Source organism: Diabrotica virgifera, chromosome 8 (assembly GCF_917563875.1).
Source record: "Diabrotica virgifera virgifera chromosome 8, PGI_DIABVI_V3a".
NCBI lineage: Eukaryota > Metazoa > Arthropoda > Insecta > Coleoptera > Chrysomelidae > Diabrotica > Diabrotica virgifera.
The window spans coordinates 166,126,834-166,147,332 of record NC_065450.1 but is presented as its reverse complement, the minus strand read 5'-3'; the positions used below and the strand labels follow the sequence as shown (position 1 = coordinate 166,147,332).

At 32.9% G+C, this 20,499-nt stretch overlaps 1 protein-coding gene across 2 annotated transcripts in view; it reads left to right on the top strand.

Moving 5' to 3' along the window:
* The first annotated feature begins 2,404 nt into the window (after positions 1–2,404).
* Positions 2,405–20,499, top strand: part of LOC114344392 (alpha-tocopherol transfer protein-like) — an 81,262-nt gene continuing 63,167 nt past the window's right edge. For both annotated transcript variants that reach the window (XM_028295221.2, XM_028295220.2), the window contains exon 1: positions 2,405–2,682. In XM_028295221.2, the coding sequence (XP_028151022.1) occupies positions 2,604–2,682 (79 nt within the window). In that variant the 5' untranslated portion in view covers positions 2,405–2,603. The remainder of the gene's footprint in view (positions 2,683–20,499) is intronic.

The following is a 20,499-nucleotide window of genomic DNA, read 5'->3' as shown; positions in this document are numbered from 1 at the left end:
TTACCCGTGAGTAATAGTTCATTACTCACGGGCTGAAGTTAGATTCAAGTGGCGCATGCCACTTTTAATATTAATCGTATATAAACAAATAAAATTACTTAGACTTAAATGCGCTTAAATAAATTGCAATTTACTGATTTAAATGCGCGTAATTTGGGAGCTCATAAATTATTAAATGATATGTAGTCGCCAAATAATTAATTTAATGTATTTTAAGTACAACTCTCTCTTAAGCCGGGAAGATGGGGTAGTTTTCTTGCGAAGGGGTTGTAGCTCAATAATCGAAATACACGTCATTTAATAGTTTATTTTTAGAACATATAAGCTATAGGAATTATATCCGCAATACGATATATTTTAAGTTTTCTCAGCATTTTTTTCTTAATTTAAATCAATTAAAGGGTTGTTTGGGGGGTGAAAGGGATGAGCTCAAAAATCGAAACTATATCATTTCAAGAGCTCATAAATAGCTCGTAATTCTGCCGCAAAAATCGATTCAATATTCCTATTTTTAAGTAGTGGGGGGCTGACTCAGCCCCTCCCCCCACTAAAATATTAAATTCCTGCTCAGTGGAACGAGCTCAAAATTTTTAATTTGCGGAATATGAGAGCTCATAAATCAGGGCTATTTGTTTTTTTATTTTTTGCAAGTGGGGGGGGGGGGCATCTCAACACGGGTGAAGTTATCAATGTCCGATTGTTTTAGTAATTATTGTATGTTGACCAATAATACTTCTTGGTCAACCTAAAACTACTAAAACAATCGAATATTGTTAGCTTCTGACCATTTTCTTTGATGATGTACAGTAATGTTAAAATAAGTTAGGCCACTCTGGCTCTCATGACCTCAATTTTCTTCATATTTTTAGTGGAAAGAACTAAAGGTGGAAGATGAACTAACTGACCCAATTGAATCCGGCAATGGGATAAGACAGGGGGATTCCTTGAGTCCTTTATTGTTCAACCTGATCATGGACGAAATAATAAAAAAAGTAAGAACTAAAAAAGGATGCCAAATGGGAGAAAAACAACTTAAAATAATCTGCTATGCGGACGATGCAATACTAATCTCTCAAAGTGAAGATGATTTACAACATATGCTGCACCAATTCAACATAATCGCCAGAAAATTTAACATGTTAATTTCCTCAAAAAAGACAAAATGCATAGTTATAACAGCAGCCCCAATGAGATGTAAATTGGAGCTGGAAGGTCAGATAATAGAACAAGTGATGGAGTTTAAATATCTAGGCATCACACTATCTAGCTACGGAAGGCTCGAAACAGAAGTGGAAGATCAAGTGAATAGAGCAAACAGAGCCGCAGGTTGCCTAAATGACACAATATGGAGAAATAAAAATATCGGAAAAGAAATGAAAGGCAGAATTTACAAAACAGTCATCCGACCAACATAATGACATACGCGGCAGAAACACTACCTCACACAGAGAGGACAAAAAGATGGCTCGAAACAGCGGAGATGGAAACCCTTCGAAAAATCGATGGTAAGACTCTATGGGACAGAGCTAGAAGTACAGATATACGACGGAGATGCAAGGTGGATAACATTAATAACTGGGTAAGAAACAGAAGAATAGAATGGAATGACCACATAAACCGAATGACAACAAATAGGGTAGTCAGGACAGCGAGAGACGGTTCCCCAATAGGAAGACGATCAGTGGGAAGACCACGAAAACGATGGAACGACAACTTACTAGAGGCACATTGAAAAAACAGACAGAGTCATGTGTATACAAAAAGAAGAAGACGAAGAAGAAGAAGAATTATTTCTACCGTAAGTTTTTAATTAACAATTTAATTGTTGCTAAATTATTTCTTAGATTGTCGCCGGCTTCCGGAAATATAATCTACTAAATAAAATCTTTTATGTTATGTCACCAAGCTATTTAATTATTGATAAATAATTACTTCCCTAAAATTATAATTGAAAAATAAAAATTTTGTTGGGAAAACCTGGCTTTTCGAGGAAAATTTTCGTCAAAGGAAATCGGAAAAAATATCTCCGTGCAGAATTAAATTACAGTGAATTTTTATTTGCGTGCTTTTGGTTTAAAGTTAAAATCTTTCGAGTAACCGAGGTACACAGCAATAATTGAAAAAAGAGCACTTTCGGAGCCCTAATTTGTTTATAAACAAAATAGCACACTTTCTGCGAACTTTGCGTACCCATGTTATTAATATATGCAATTTTAAGATTCGATTCTAGCAACAAAATAGCCGGTAAATAACTTTTCCCAAAAATGGCATTTTTTTCGATAATCTGCCCAGACTAAAACTCCTCGTATGAACCTCGAGAACCTTGACCAAAATTAAGAATGCCTACCTGTTGAAAGTTTACTCGACTGGTTTATATTGAAATATCGAAATAATTAAAGAATATATACATACATATAGTCATGCTTTTGGAATCAACGTTGAGTTGATTCCGTGCATAGTAGCGCACTATGTTACAGTGAATGATTTGAATGTGAATGATTGCATGCTCGTATCCTATAATAAAAGTATCTACTTAATAACTGTAGTAGATAATTGTGTCACAGTAAGTTAACTAAAAGCGCAAGTGAAACGAAAAGGAAAACATGGAAAACGGTGTATCAGAAAAAGTGGATATGTTAAAAGATTGGATAAAGCAACAACCACATCTACCGCATAAAAATAGTAAGTATTATTATATATAAAAATAAGAACAATAAAAATAATAATATCAAAAACAATATAAAGAACTAAACGGGGTCATTCGCTTTTAGTATAGCTTAGACCACGGAAATAAGAATTTATCACTGTAACTACTTTCTAACAATTGTTTTAGGTTCAAAATTTTTTTCGTATATTTTTATTTATTAAAAATTTAGGTGAACTCCGGATTATTTTTAAATTTTCCTAACAATTTTTTTAATCAAATTGTAAAAATTAATATTTTTGGCCCGGACAATGTTTTTGTAAATTTTTTGGACCAGTCTGGATAAAAAAGGTCTCTTATAATTTTTCTCTGAAGTTGATCTTAAATTGGACTATTTAAGCTGCCTCGGGAATATTTTAAAATTATAAACAATTTTCTGGCTTATAAACAAATAGAATATCTCGGGAAATATTAAATTAAATTAAATCATGAAAACGGTACTGAAAAAAAACTTCTTCTAAAAGAAAAAACGTTTAATAAATTGTGATAAGTGGTTCCTGAGATACAACCGGTCAAAGTTGACCGGCATTTACGGCAAAGATATAAACAATAGGATCATAATTTTTGAACCATGACCTTTTTGTTTCGGTCCTCTTTCTCCAGACCAATTTTCATATCTTTAAAATACTCATAACATAATATTATTATAATAAAAACTATCGATATTACGAGTGAGAATTGCCAAAAATTGCAAAATTCCAATCAAAAATTAGGTTGGAGAAAATGTAACCTCCAAGTTCAAAATCGGTATACGTTAAAAAAATGCATTTTCTCGTGTTCCCATGGAGCAATTTTCTTCATTTTTTTTTTCAAGTAACTCGTATAGAGCCATCTAACTAACGCATTATTAAATGTCAAAGTTGCTTTTGTTTTGTTATAATAAATTAATTTATTTATTATAACAAAAATTTTTAATTTGTTTAAATAAAGATTGTTTAAATAAAGATTGTTTAAATGATTATACAGTTCAAATTAAATGAGAATATTTGTGTTTTTAACGTTAAAAGTTGCACTTGTAGTAAGTTTATCTAAAAAAAAGAATGTGTGTGTGTGTGTACCTTGTACGCACGTAAGAAGTTATACTTCTATTATTTGATTTTACCGAAATAAAATATTTTAACAATTTATTTTTATTTTATTAAATATTAAACTGATTTAATAGTTACTTACCACTTTCCAAAAATCCAAAATAAAGACAGCAATTGTCCGCATTTGAACCCGGGACCTCTCGATTCGTAGTCGAATGCTGTACCAACGAGGCTACGAAGGCATTGTTTTGACGGTTTCTCGGACATTATGACAATCCACGGTAACAAATTGACGAAGTGAAGTATTAAATAAAAATGTTTTAATAATACGTATTACCTTACTCCCGAGGAAGACAAATCCAAAAACACAAAATTTATAATAAATATATTTACTAAAAACACTAATATATTTTTCCACACCTTTTTTTGGACTGATACATATAACTTAAAAGATTGAGCAACGAAAAAAGTCTACAACTGGAAAAATATGTAGTTTTCTTTTCTTATAGATAAATTAATCTATTATAACAAAACAAAGCAAGTTTGACATTTAATAATGCGTTAGTTAGATGGTTCTACTCGAGTTACTTGGGAACAAAAAAAGAATGAAGAAAATTGCTTCATGGGAAGCCGAGAAAATGCATTTTTTTTAACGTGTACCGATTTTGAACTTTGAGATTATATTTTCTCCAACCTAATTTTTGATTGGAATTTTGCTATTTTTGGCAATTTTCATTCGTAATATCGATAGTTTTTATTATAATAATATATGTTATGAGTATTTTAAAGATATGAAAATTGGTGTGGAGAAAGAGGACAAAAATAAAAAGGCGGTAGTTCGAAAATTATGATCCTATTGGTTATATCTTTGCCGTAAATGCCGGTTAAGTTTGACCGGTTGTATCTCAGGAACCAATAATCACAATTAAACATTTTTTCTTTTAAAAGAAGCGTCCTGCCGCTTTTTCCAGTACCGTTTTCACGATTTAATGTAATTTAATATTTCCCGAGATATTCTATTTGTTTATGAACCAGAAAATTCTTTATAATTTTAAAATATTCCTGAGGCCGCTTAAATAGTCCAATTTCAATTCTGTAATATATGTACATATATAGGTACAGTGTCTTCTTATAAAAAAATCATATCAATTCTTATGTATCATAATTATTATAGTTATTATAGCGACCGTACATTTTTAATTAACAATTAAATTGTTGCTAAACTGTTCATTCAATTTCCATCGGCTTCTGGAATTATAATATATACGAAAAGAGCTTTTATATTACCAAGTTATTTAATTATTGATAAACAGTTACTTATCTAAAATTTCTCTATGCAGAATTTAATTACAGTGAATTTTTATTTGAGAGTTTTTGGTGTAAAGTTAAAATCTTTGGAGTTATAGAGCAAAAATTGAAGAAAACACGATTTTCGGGCGTCATTTTGTTTATAAAAAAAGTAGCACACTATCTGCGGACTTTGCATACCTATATTATTAATATATACAATCATAAGATTCGATTCCAGCAATAAAATTGCTGGTAAATATCTTTTCCTTGTATTTTGCTAATTAGCCCAGAGTAAAAGACCGGATGGAGTGAGGAGAATAGGCAGGCGCAGATATCGATTTAAGGACCAGGCGAAGGATGACTTACGAGTCTTAAGAGTACAAGATTGGAAAACCAAGGTGAAGGATAGGAAGGAAGGGAAGCTGATTCTAAACAGGCCACGACCCACCATGGCCTGTAGAGCCAATGAAGATCATAATGACAACAATTTTATAAGTCATTCTTCTTCTTTACGTGCTATCTCCGCGACGGAGGTTGACAATCATCATGGCTATTCTGATCTTAGATGCTGTTGCTCTGAATATTTCGCTTGATGTGCATCCGTACCATTCCCTCCAGTTACGCAACCATGAGATTCTTCTCCTTCGTACACTTCTCTTGCCCTGGATTTTCCCTTGTATAATTAATTGAAGTATGTTGTATCTCTCATTACTAGTGTGACCAACTAGTCCGAAAAATCCGGGACATGTCCCGTATTACAAAGTCGTGTCCCGGCGTCCCGGACAAGGCTTCCAGGTCATCCGAATTTTGAACGTTGTGGAAAAATTTTATTTTGAATACGTCATTCTTCTAAGAATTTCATCGCAAGACAAGTAGGATTTTAAGAAACAAACAATGTAAACGTAAACAATTAATATATTTTGTTCGTTGAGTTCAATTTAAATTATGAATGAATGGGTTAGGTTTTCTTCTGATTTTTAAGCAAATTCAATCTCCGACAAATACATATTAAAATAAGAACTAATCAACATAAAAATGTTCTAAAGCTGTTTTCTTGTGACATGTTTAACAATTATATTTTTGATGGGATTAAGCCACACTTGGTTGTAATGATAATTACATTTTTATATTAACCTAAGGTTATATTTACATAGAAATTCAACAATAGTTGATTTTCTAATTTTTCTTTTTCTGAGAATGATTTTCGGATTGGAAGTCTTCTTCTTCTTTTTGTATAGACATGACTATGTCTGTTTTTTTTAACGAGCCTGCAGTAAATTGTCGTTCCATCATTTGCGTGGTCTTCCCACTGATCGTCTTCCTATTGGGGAACCGTCTCTCTCTGTCCTTACTACTCTATTTGTTGTCATTCGGCTTATGTGGTCATTCCATTCTATTCCTCTGTTTCTTACCCAGTTATTAATGTTATCCACCTTGCATTTGTCCTCTCTGTGTCAGGTGGTGTTTCTGTCGCCTGTCCAAGGGCCACCAATTAGCGGACCGAGGTCCGCATCTGGACTGTGAGCTAGTTTTGTGCCAATTGTGCCAGTTGTGTGTCAATAAATTCAGAATATACCTAGTGTTTGGCAATTTTGAAAATGTTTGGCCATGAAAGTGTGTACTATGTTTGGCTCAACTTATGTGTGCGAAGCCGCTTTATCAGGAATGAACTTTATTAAAAGTCGGTAGAGATCTCACTGAACAGATGAATACCTCAACTCCCTAATGAGACTCAGTTGCACTAAACTCACTCCAAACTTCAGACAGGTTGTACGTAAAAAAATGTCATTTTTCTCTCTAATAATTTAATTTTGTAAAGAGTTTTCCCCTTATTGTTATACTTACTAATCATTAATTTTGAAATTAAGTAAGCTTTAATATAACATTGTCATGTCCATTTTTTTATATTCATTTCCTCTCTACTATATGTTAAGTAGGAGTACTTTTCAGATGTGCATTTAATTAAAATAATTTTCAGATTTAATAAGTTTGCAACAAACACCTTACATTGAAACTAATGTAGAAAATATAACATCCCAGATAGCACAAGTACGTTTTATGGACATCCAATGGACGTACATCTGTGTACATTGGAACGTTCAATGGACGTCCCGCTAAGGTACAATGGACATCCGATGGACGTCCAACGAACGTCCAGAGTTCACAAAATTGGACGTCCATAGAACGTCCGCTACAAACGTACAGTGTACGTTGTTGTACATCTTATGTACATTCAATGTACATCTGATGTACATTCAATGTACGTCTTATGGACATTTTTGTAGGGCACTTTTCAGAAAGCAATCTAGTGTCCATAATTTTTTGAATACAAACATAGCAAAAAGCCTTTAGACTATTTCCATAGGAAATAGTTCCTATAATACTAAACTTATACTTTAAAAAATTACACAAAATACCTTTTTTATTTCTCTTTATTATAACCTTATTATGTATACTTTATTATAGGAACTTCATTAATACACGACTGCACTTGCACGATAAACAGCAAACACAAAGATATCACAGGATGTATTATATTGTATGTAATAACTTAATAAAGACAAAATTTAGATAATGGCGCCCTATGAAGCATGCACATTAAAAGAGGTTTATTTCTGTTCTGTTCTGAGTGTTCTGTTTCCTTCCAAACATTATTTCTTAGAACTTAGAGTCAGTACGGTTGTATATTGCAAGCGGTTTTGCCATTCTGTGAATTATCATAAATAAATCCTCCTTCAGTATTCCACAACAATTAACAGCGATAATCCCCTAAAAGTACCTGCCTAATACTACCTTTTACGACCGATAGCGTGAAGAGCGACAACGTTGTCAAGAAGATTCTCATTTAGTTTGGCGGGAAATTTAACAGTTACAAAATGCACATTTAAGATTTAAATTGGTAGTGTCTAATTATTGTAAGTTCTATAATTACCGAAGCGCGATGTAGCTCCGTTATTCTGAAAAAGTTTACCATCGTTTTATCATCATCTAATATTATACAGGTTTAATTAAAATAATTTTAGTGGTTCAGTGTTTTAATTCGATGATGAAAAAATATGTGACTACATTTATTAGAAGCTTCTTGTATTCTACTAATAATATTGCTTTGATTAAAACAAGAAGCTATATATAATTACTGATAATAATAGTCGCGTTTTGTGTAAAATCTCCATGGACCACAAATGGATGTCCAATGTACGTTGAAATCAAACGTCCAATGGACGTCGCGTAATGGACGTACATAGTACGTCCAGTTTTGGTCCATGGACGTTTGGACTTTAAATGCACGTTATATGGACGTCCATCGGACGTTGTGTGCTATATGGGATGTTAATTAGCATTTTGTACTATCATTATTTATTTTAATTTCCTCAGTTTCCTTTCTACAAAATTAAAGATGTGTAAAAACTTCATTAGCATGCAAAATATAAATTCCTATTTTTTAAAACATTCTCAGTAACAATTTACAGTACTGCTGTTTTCAAAATATACTCATAGTAACATCAAAACAATACACAATGAATTTATATTTTATTTATTGTACCAGGAAAACTTACAGAAAAGTATACAGTAACCAAAAAACAATCAGATATTATTAGTTTTCCTTTCCATATTAGTCCATGTGTGAGGCAACTTTCGTATGAAAAATTTTTTTGACTCGATTTCTTTGCGGATTGCTGTTCAAAAATGTCCCCTTTAAACAAATCAGAAGGGTGCCGGGTGAAACAATTTTTTAAGCAAATTCAAAATTACTTTTTTGCTTCGAAAAATGTATTTTTAGGTTTCTTGGGTAATTATAAACAATAAAGGTCTCTTGTCATATTTCTGAAAAGTTGATAGTTTTCGAGTTATAAGCGATTTAAAATCTGAAAAATGCGAAAATATGCATTTGCGATGCTTGAAAACTCTTAAGTTTTAATAAAACGACAGTTCTATTTTATTTAAGATGACCCAAAAATGCTAAAAACATATTTTCGCGGTCAAAAAGGTGATGTTTTGAATTTGTTAAAAAATATATTAAACAATTTCTGCCCAAAAATTTCGCCCGGCACCCTTCTGATTTGTTTATAGGGGATATTTTTTAACAAGAATCCACAAAGAAACCGAATCAGAACAGACACAGGCAGCATAAATCCGGACCCCGGAAGTCTCATAGGTTTTCAAAACGGACCCTCAGGGAAACTAATTGGTGACCCCTGGCCTATGCCATTATTGGTGTGATGACTGTTTTGTAAATTCTACCTTTCATTTCTTTTCCGATATTTTTATTTTTCCATATTGTGTTATTCGGGCAACTTGCGGCTCTGTTTACTCTATTCACTAGATCTTCCACTTCTGATTCGAGCTTTCCGTAGCTATACTCTGTCTACCGAACAGAAGGAGTAATCAAGTGAATAAATCATAATATTTCTTCAAAATACCTTAACTCACGGCCTTGTACACAATGCCGATAACACTAATTACCGAATACCTTGTTATCGGTATTGTGTAGAAGGCCGTGCGTTAAGGTATTTTGAAGAAATATTGTTATTTATTCACATGATTACTCCGTCTGTTGGGTAGACGGAGTATAGATTAGTGTGATGCCTAGATATTTATCCATCACTTTTTCTATTATCTGACCCTCATGTTTCAATTTACATATTATTGGATTCGCTGTTACAACCATACATTTTGTCTTTTTTGGGGAAACTAACATGTTAAATTTTCTGGCGGCTATATTAAATTGATGCAGCATATGTTGTAAATAATAATCTTCACTTTGAGAGATTAGTATTGTATCGTCTGCATAGTAGATTATTTTAAGTTGTTTTTCTCCCATTTGGTATCCTTTTTTAGTTCTTACTTTTTTTAGTATTTCATCCATGATCAGGTTGAACAATAAAGGACTCAATATTTAATTCAATATTAATTAATTATTCCTAGAGGTACCTCTCTTGAGTATAACAAATGGATAACGTCCTGTAATTTGACCCTGTCAAATGCTTTCTTAAGGTCCACAAAACGATTCTAACGATTTCTCTAGAACTTGCCTCATTATAAATATAGCGTAGGTGCATGATCTTCTCGACCTAAAACCTTGTTGTTCTTCTGCTAATGTTATAATTTCATTCAGTTTGTTTGTTATAACTTTGGTTGTTTATAATTTGTTATCCATGGCATGAAAAGTCGATACGTAAAACATTAATGAATTCTAGTAAATATACGTAAGGTGTTTGCCTTTTTGTTGTCATTCAGTATCTGTATTTTCTATGTCCATAAGAAAATACATTTAAAATACACACACCCAAACTTATATGGAATCACCATGTATTTCAAAGTAATATTTATTTCTTTTGATAAAACTTATTTTTGTTGCGAAGAATAAACGTTTTTATTGAAAATAAACAAATACAGGGTGTTCGGTAAAGAATGAGCCATAGGTTAACCGTAAACTCCTGAAGTTAAAATAGGTGGATTTAAGCTAATTTACCTTAGTACGAAAGTTGATAATAACCGAAATACAGGGTGTCAAAGTTAAACTTTTATTTTATTTATTTTTGAATATTTCCTGACAGGCATGGGACAACAACGCGAAATTTGGTAAGTGGTGTTGGTACTGCACACCCTACTAAATTGTGTTAAACAAACGTTTCTGGCGACCACCAGAGGCGTACGACGGGGGAACGTGAATGGTTGACCCTTCCCAAATTCTACGCCACTGGCGGAATTTCCATTTTAGTGCATTTTTTGGATTCTACAATAGTTTATATGTAAATAACATACTCTTCACTCGTTACGATAAAGCGATTAGTTTTCGAGATATTTGAAGCTAAAAACGAAGGAGCATACATTAATCAAAATAACTGTGCTTTTTCATTTTTAACTTCAAATATCTAGAAAATTAATGACTTTATCGTTACGAATAAAGGGTACATTAATTGCATAGAAAGTATTGGAGACTCTAAAAATTATGCTAAAATAGCAATTACGTCAGTGGTGTAGAATTTGGGAAGGGTCAAACCTTCACTTTCCCCTGTCGTACGCCTCTGGTATTAACCAGAAACGATTATTTAAGACAATTTAGTAGGGTGTACAGTACCTACACTTTCTGCCAAGTATGACTTGGATATGTCAAATTGTTTGATTAGTATTATTATTCAAAGTATTATTTTTTTAATAATTTATTTTTTATTTAAAACTTTAAAAACTGTTTGTGTCCGGTACTTTAAAACTATTTGACGTATCCTTATGATACTTGGGAGAATGTGTAGGTACTCTACACCCTACTAAATTATGTTCTGGTTAATACCAGAGGCGTACGACAGGGGAAAGTAAAGAGTTGACCCTTCCCAAATTCTGCGCCACTGACGTAACTTCTATTTTAGTATAATTTTTAGATTCTCCAATACTTTTGATGCAATTTATATACTCTTCATTCGTAACGATAAAGTCATTAGTTTTCGAGATATTTGAAGTTAAATATGAAAAGGCACAGTTATTATTTTGATTAATGTATTATGCTCCTTCGTTTTTAGCTTGAAATATCTCGAAAACTAATCGCTTTATCGTTACGAATGAAGAGTATGTTATTTACATAGAAAGTATTGGAGAACCCAAAAATTGTACTAAAATAGAAATTCCGCCATTGGCGTAGAATTTGGAAAGGGTCAACCGTTCACGTTCCCCGTCGTACGCCTCTGGTAGTAGCCAGAAACGTTTGTTTAACACAATTTACTAGGGTGTACAGTAGGGTGCATCGAAAAAATAAAAGTTGGAAATTTTATATCTAATAGCGTGAAAAAGTTGCTAGTGTTATTTTTCCGCATATTAGTATTTTTAATTTTTTTTTTTCTAAGCGAATCTTCTGCCCCCCAACGACCTTAAATTTTATTAAATATCTGATTTTTATAGAAATTTCAATTTATATTATTTGGAATAAAATATGTGCTAACTCGATCTAAGATCAATAAAAGAACACTTAAAATGTTGTCAATTACAAATTTAAGCGATATTAAAAGTTTTATTTGGTTTTTCAATTTCCCCACCCCCTTTGAAATGTCCCGCTTCGTGAGTCCGTGTGTCCGTGCGTATAATTTTCACTTATGTTTGGTGCGATACCTTACTTTGTTATTATTGTTGTTTGTAAATTAAAGATTTTTAAAATAGATTAACCAGGGCCATGGGAAATAAAACCAAGATGTGCTGTGGACGGCCCCATTTTTGGGCAACCACCAAATATACCTGAAAATGTTTTACCGAAATACAAACAAGCGATTAAATTTGTGATTGCAAGAGGATAAAAACTCAGCAAGAAGGAGCTAGAATTTTCTGCTATTGCCAACAGGTTGCAATTAAATTGCCATGGCTTTAATTCCAATAATTTAACATACAAGAATTATTCAGCTTTTAAAAGCCTACCATGACAAATATATGAAACTTATGAAACCATTATTTAAGAACAGGCAAAACAGTGAATTTTACAAAAATAAAATAAAATTCTTTAAGAACAAAAGTGAAACTACACGTTTCGATTTTGCATCATGCAAATGTGACACTCAATATCACCTTACAGAACCACCTATATTCTCTAGATTTTCGAGTGACAATGTGCGAGATTTTATTAAGAATCCTAACTTGGACCCTTTTAACATTGAGATTGAGAAATATCACTGCCACAAACAATGTGTAGAACGATGTGTCAAGCTTGTGACACAAGCTTCTCTAGCAGTTTGTGGAGCGTATTTGAGGGATGGATTAATAAAAACTCTAATTGATTCCAGAAAAACTATGCCTCACTTTAATGCTAAATCGGAAGACATCTTCGAATAGAATGCTTTTACCATATTTTTTTGTAATATTTATATACCTAATTTTGTATTTTGCTTTATATTTATTTTAGTATTAAAAAATTTGGGTGACATCAGGAAGACGGATAAGTTAGGCTATTTTGTTATAAAAATAATGTTTTAGTATACTTTTCTTAAGTCAAATTTTTAATTGCCTTGTGAAAGCAGAAGATATTTTCCAATTTAAACCGAATTTATTTATTCAAGTTCCATAAGGTATTACATTTCCCTTACAAAAAAAAATTCGCATAATAATGTATTTTTTCTAATTTTTAGTTGCCGTGGGGGGCAGAAAATATTTTTTATTTCAACGCAATTTTACTACTCCAGCAATCCTGCAGCTATATGGGCAAGAAGCGATAAAGAAAAGGCTTCACTATTTGGTGCATACTTATCCAATGTATTCACACCGAACTGTGATGTAGTTGATGACGAAATAGCTAGACATCTCTCAAATATCCCAAACAACATACCCGCAACCAAACAACTTTCTGTAAAGGAAGTTCAAAATGAACTAAACTTCCTAAATCCAAGAAAATCTCCAGGGATCGATAAAATAACCTCCAAAATGTTAAAAGAACTGCCACGCAGAGGAGTCATACTCATGATGTACATTTTCAATGCTATCCTGAGACTAAACTACTGGCCGACGCAACTCAAAACAGCAGAAATAATTTTAATAGTGAAGGCAGGCAAAAACCCAAACGAAGTTTCATCTTATCGGCCAATCAGCTTATTGCCAGTTATGTCAAAACTACTAGAAAGACTCATACTTCAAAGAATAAATAAGGAAGTAGTCCCTGAGGTTTGGATTCCATCACACCAATTTGGTTTTCGACAAGGCCACTCAACAGTTCAGCAAATACACAGAATAACACATTCAATAAATTTAGCAATAGAACAAAAACAATACTGTCCCTCAGTATTCTTGGATGTTAGCCAAGCCTTTGACAAGGTTTGGCATGATGGACTTTTATACAAAATATCTAAAATCTTTCCACTATCCTTCTATCGACTGCTCGCATCATATCTTCACGACAGACAGTTTCTTGTAAAAGTGAATGATGAATATTCGCAAAAATTCCCAATCAAGGCCGGAGTTCCGCAAGGCAGTGTCCTGGGTCCCATTCTATATGTATTATTCACATCAGATATTCCTACGTCTCCACACACTGTCATAGGAACCTTTGCGGATGACACCGTCATCTTAGCAATTCACCAAGATCCAGTAGAAGCTTCCAACATCCTACAAAATGACTTAGTAAACCTAGAAAATTGGGTAAAAAATGGAAAATTAAGATAAATGAGGCTAAATCCGTCTATGTCAACTTTACTACAAGAAAAGATCAGTGTCCATCACTATACATAAATAACAAAATTATTGCTAAAAACAACTCTTCCAAATACCTCGGCATACATCTAGACTCTAAACTTACTTGGAAAGTGCACATAACAAAGAAGAGAAAACAAATAGACATGAAAGTTAAAGAACTCTACTGGTTGATAGGTAGAAAATCAAAACTAAGTTTGGAAAATAAACTGCTGATATACAACACCATAATCAAACCAATATGGATGTATGGTATCGAAGTCTGGGGATGTGCAAGCAAATCTAATATTGCTATCATCCAAAGGAGCCAGTCAAAAATACTACGCATGATCACAGATGCACCTTGGTTCGTGTCGAATTTAACATTACATGAAGATCTGAAGGTTCCATTCATCACAGATGTCATTAAAGATAGGTACAACAAACACCACGAGAAAATGGAAACACACCCCAACGCAGTATTACAGCCGCTAGTACAAGCTCCAATTGCCAGAAGGTTGAAGAGATTATGGCCAGCTGACATGAAGACTATCTAGGACTCCTTCATTGGAGGGAATCCCTTCACGCCAATGAGGGGCCCAGCTCCGAAGCCAACACTTTAACTTATAGGATGCTAATGTATTCTGATTGTTAAATAAAGCATAACAAAAAAAAAAAAAAACGCAATTTTACTAAAATACTAAATAGTGTGTTAGGCAACTTTTGTAAGCTATTACATTCTCGTTTCGAAATAAAAATTTTTTTCGTCTGTTAACATTTTTTCAAAATTTTTAATTGTCTTGGGGGGGCAGAAGATATTTTCCAATTTCGAAAAAATTTTACCAAAATACTTAACAGTTGATTGGGCAACTTTTGTGATGTATTACTTTTCCATCGCAAAACAAAATTTTTTTTCGCCTTTTCGATGAACCCTAGTGTACAGTGCCACCACCACCTACCAAGTTTCGTGTTGTTGTTCCATGCCTGTCAGAAAATATTCAAGAATAAATAAAATAAAAGTTTAACTTTGACACCCTGTATTTCGGTTATTATCAACTTTCGTACTAAGGTAAGTTAGCTTAAATCCACCTATTTTAACTTCAGGAATTTACTGTTAACCTATGCTCATTCTTTACCAAACACCCTGTATATAAGACAATCGGATAGTACAGCTCAGTACGGTATAGGTTATTAATTTGCTTGAGTTGCAAATTGAATGAAAATAAATAAACTAACTTTTGCGTCCAAAAACTAAAATATGCCTCATGTGAGGTTATATGACTTACAACGTGAAAAGATTATTGGTCTTGTGGAGAAAGTAATGTTCTCAGAGGTGAATACTGTCCAAAACCTATGCTAGGTAACAGTAACTAGGAAAGCTCAAAAACAAACAAAGCAAGGGAAAGTCGCCAAAAGTAATAACGGCTCTCCACGATCGTTTAATTGTCCAATCAGCTGGAAGACACCCAACCATTTCTCACCTGCAGCTCCAAAGGCAGCTTTTGGAAGCTAAAGATGTAACTATTTTAGTTGGAACGATAAGAAGAAGAGTTCGTACCAAGAAGTATACAGCAGGTGACAGTTATGGGTTCCCGAGTTATCCAGGCAGCACTAGATTGATCGCCTAAATTGGTGTCTTCACCACCAAAACTGGAACATTGGGAATTGACAAAATATGTTATTTTCAAAAAAAGTCAGGATTTGTGTAAAATCAGATGACTCACAAAATCGTGTACTTAGACAAGCAACAACGAAAACTGTCAGATCTGTTCACAAATATACAAGGGGAAGTGTAATGTTCTGGAGAGGAATTGTGATCAGTAAAAAAATTCCTTTAATTTTCATCCAATCACCTTTAACTGCTCACATGTGTATGTTGATAACCTGTAGTCAGGCTCTGGAGAGGTGCAACAGGAGAAACTTTAATTTTATTGCCTGATAATAGACCTCTACATAACATTAGAGTGACTACAGACATCATTGAAGCAGAAGGTATCCCTTGTTTGGAGTGGTCTGCTTGCTCTCCCGAGCTTAATCCTATAATAGAGTATTTGTGGGATAAATTCCATCATAAACAACTACTTTCAATTTGTTTGCTAAATACTTTATTGTTTTATTTAATTGTTATGTATTTGTTATTAATTTGCTTGAAAATAAATATTGTTTGACTTCGTTTGTTCGTTCTTTTAAATTCGCACGAAATAGTAAGAGATATCAGATGATTCCATATAAGTTTGTGTGTGTAGAGTCACAAGCATTTTCTCTTATTTAAACTACCACAAATCAATTATTTCAACGATAAAATGTGACAATAACCTACTTTTTTCGATATTTACTAACATAAATAAAATGTTAATTTGAATATGATTATTTTTATTATTTTTGTAGTTTTAAGAGTATCTAAGTAACAATACATCAACAGTCAGTTATGTAAGATAAATCTTACATAAGTTGGATTGTAGGTAAATTAGGTAAATTTGTGCATTAATCGTAGAAAGCGAGTATATCGGGTATCTGAAAATATCACAACCTTTTTTCTTACAGTAGGTAACCTATCAGCGTATCAGCATAAATAGGTTAATAGGTCTATGTCTAGCCAGATACCTACTACATAATGAAAGTTTGTTTTATAGTTTTACAAAAAATAAAAAAACAGCTAAACGTCGTAAAAATGAGTGGTGCATACAATATTCCAGCTACAAAAGATCTGGTTTGAATATTACGTGGCGGGAAAATGTATTTTTATTTTGATGCAAAATAAAATTTTAGTCTTATTTAAAAAGATTTTTCCAAATTATTTGCTAAATTTGAAATAAAACGCGCCACAAAAGAGTAATACAGTTTGATACAGTTTGAATTTTGAAGCTTTTTTTGTGGCGCGTTTACTTCAAATTTAGCAAATATTCTGGAGAAACTTTTTTAAAATTTTATTTTGCATCAAAATGAAAATACATTTTCGCGCCACGTAATATTCATATCAGATCTTTTGTAGCTGGAATATTGTATGGGCCACTCATTTTTACGGCGTTTAGCGGTTTTTTATTCTTGTATCAGGAGTTTTTCAAAGTTTTTTTTATAAATTAAATGTATGAAGTTGAATGAAATTTTTCTCGATTACACGTTAAGCTTTATAAATGGTCGCCTTTGTCGCATTATCTCCCAAATGATCTAGTGTACATCGAATGTACATTAGATTTTTTTCTATTCGAAATAGATTGAAAAAATTATTGGGATGGCCGGTTAATGGACTCGGATGTAGCCACTACAGCTACATAAACCAATTCGGGAATAATCGTTAATTTTATTATACTTTTGTAGCTTAATAACTTCTAAACGGCTTTACCGATTTTGATCACTAAAAATGAGTTTGAAACGTATTGACAAGTAGTATATGAGGCATCTAAGGTCAAGTATGATATCTGAAGCTATCATAGAAATTATTGAGCTTGAAAAACCATTTTTCCCATAGGAAATAGATTTGATCATACTTATGAAGCCTGTAACTTAAAAATTGGAATTTTCCCGGATATGAGGTATACACCGTCAGATTTGTCTAGAGTCGTTCTACAAAAGCTTAGTTATTATCGCAATTCGTAGGTTGAAATTTTGAGTAATTGTCGAAAAACCAAAATTTTCAAAGTTTAGTTTTTCAGTTTTTTGGCCATACTGAGCCGTGTGAATGTCTGATCCTGACGGCTTAGACACATTTGGTGTATTTGCGGTTCTCCTGTCTCCTCTTGAACCGAATATATATACCTCCAAAAAATATGCCGTTTTGTACCTACCAAGTCCTATAGCTGGCTATGGGTAGTCAAAAGTCACAAACTACACCGGTTCTGAATCGCCCCTGACCCCCTCTTCGAACACAGAAAAAAAAATTCAGATCGGTTTAACTTTCCCAGTCACTTACATACATATCCACAAACATTTTCCCTTTTTTAAATAGAAATTGAGTCATACTTCTGAGCTCGGTAACTTTTGAATGGTATAACCGATTTTCAAAATTGGTCATGCGTTGGAAAGGTAATAATCAGTACTATTAGACGCCGCAAAGGTCGGACTTAAATTTTTCTAAGCTTTTGGGAGTTTTGGGGACGAGAACGAAAAACAGGCTCTAAATAGAAAGGGCCGTTAAATCCACACCCTTGGACCAAAATGGATGGTTGATATATGAATATGTGAGTCTTTTCCTGAAGTTTAAGATGGGAATTGGTACAATTTTCAATTCCGTCAGATTTAGAAAATCGAAAATTTCGTGTATTGTTATGATCTGCTTCTTATTAATTTTATTTTAATTATTCTTTATTTGATTAATTATTTAATTGTCGCAAATCATATATAAAAAATGAATAAAAAATCTCAGGGTGCCTTTTTATACTATTAAAAAAAATCTAAATTATCTCACGTTATACTTATCTTCTCTCGTGGGTTCAGTATCTCTTAGTTGATCCTAATCGGGATAAAATAGGGAAAAGAAATAAAGAAAAATATTAAAATAAACATACATGATTGTCTTTTATTTATCAAAATCAATACTCTAAAATCTCTCAAATCTAAAACCTGTGGACACAGATGTCCGAATGAAATTTACCACTTAAATTTATTATAGTTAAAAAAAAACAATTTATCGGTTTGTTCCCGATGACTTTGGTAAAACAAACTAAACAAAACAAATTTATGTATTCGCAAGATTACCTATATTTACTATTTACTTTTTGAAATATTGGAATTTTAATTCATATGCTTTTTACTCAAAAATTTAGTTTCCGAACATAAAAATCTCTTTCACATAAATTGACTGACCTTTTGCTTCAATCACTCTGATGTCTTCTCGTGACCCAAAAACAGCTCTCCCTCGTTGACTATGTTAAAGGCTACTCATCAAAGCCCTCTCCGTTCTCCAGCTTCAAAACTATCAGCATACCAGCACCAATTCTCCAACAAGCCGGGCCTCTTTTGACACGTACTCGATTCAAACAAAACTCCAAAAATTCTCTGCTCTCCTTCTCACAATAATACAGAATCAAAGAGGTATTTCGTCTCAATTTGATCTGTCTCTCGTTCCACTTTTCAACACTATTTTCCACTATCAAACAAACCACTGGTACTTGCTAACTATCTATTCACGAAAACGTCGAACTGCTCCTCAGCGATGCCAAAAACATAATGACTTTTTTTCAAACTCTCTCAATCATTCAAACTACCTTTCCCCTTCCAACTTGCCAAGAATCAGAAACAATATTTTCCATTCGACAAACAAACAAGTCATTTTCAAAATTATTCCGACCATCCTAATTACTTTCGGGGAAACTCTACAACATTTACTCGTGTTGAACAAAGATATTAAAATTCCAAACTTTCTTTTTAAGCCACTTTCCCAGAAATTGATAATTACATCTACCTGTGGATTCTATAGTTCTCGTAATAAACAATCTATTTTCATTTTAAATCTAAATACATCGTCCTTTTCACTTTAATTATTCACAAAAGTCTTTAATGGTTCATCGGAAAGCTCATTAAAAAGAGAAATCCACTTACATCCAAACTAAATTCTAATAAATATTTACAGCTCAATATACAGGGTGTATCAAATTTATGTGCCCGCGTTATTAAAAAAAATTTAATTTAATTTTCATTTTGCCTTTGATTGATAAATTGAAAACACAATAACATCCCCGCCTTGTTTTGAGATAAAATCAGTATTAATAAGTGCAACAAAAATATGATTTTCTCTCGACAACAACACTTTTCTATTGTGTCAAAATATTGAGTCCCACCTGAAAAACAATTGCTTTCTTTTTCCCAGTGTCTGTACTTAGATGGGATATGGTAAGTTTTCGATCGAAAATTTCCTAAGTCTTTAGTCTCAAATGAATTTTTATACTTTTTGGCTACTCTGTTTTCTTCATTTATTAAATTTTCACATTCCCTCAATATTACACGCAGTTCCTTCTCCTTGTTTCTCCACATATCAATTTTATTTCTTCATTTTCTTTTTCTGGACTCATCTCTTTTTTCGAGGAATTCCAATCGTCAATTTCCTTTGTCACTCTTTTTTCTTCTTTTCCTTCTTCTGGGCTCCTCTCTTTTTTCGAGGAATCCCAGGCTTCATTGTTTTTATTTATCTTCTGTTGCTTTCTCCTCTTTCTTCTCTGTCCTTGCTTCATTGCCAAATTCATTTCCACCGTTTGTTTTTTGTCAAAATTATCCTTTTTCCGTTTCTCATGTTCCTTGTCCATTTCCAGAATGTCCTGTTCCTTTTCTTTTGCTTGTTTTGTTTCCTGTTGATTGTTATCCATTTTTTGTTGTGTTTCCTTCATCGCTCGTTTTGTTTCTTCC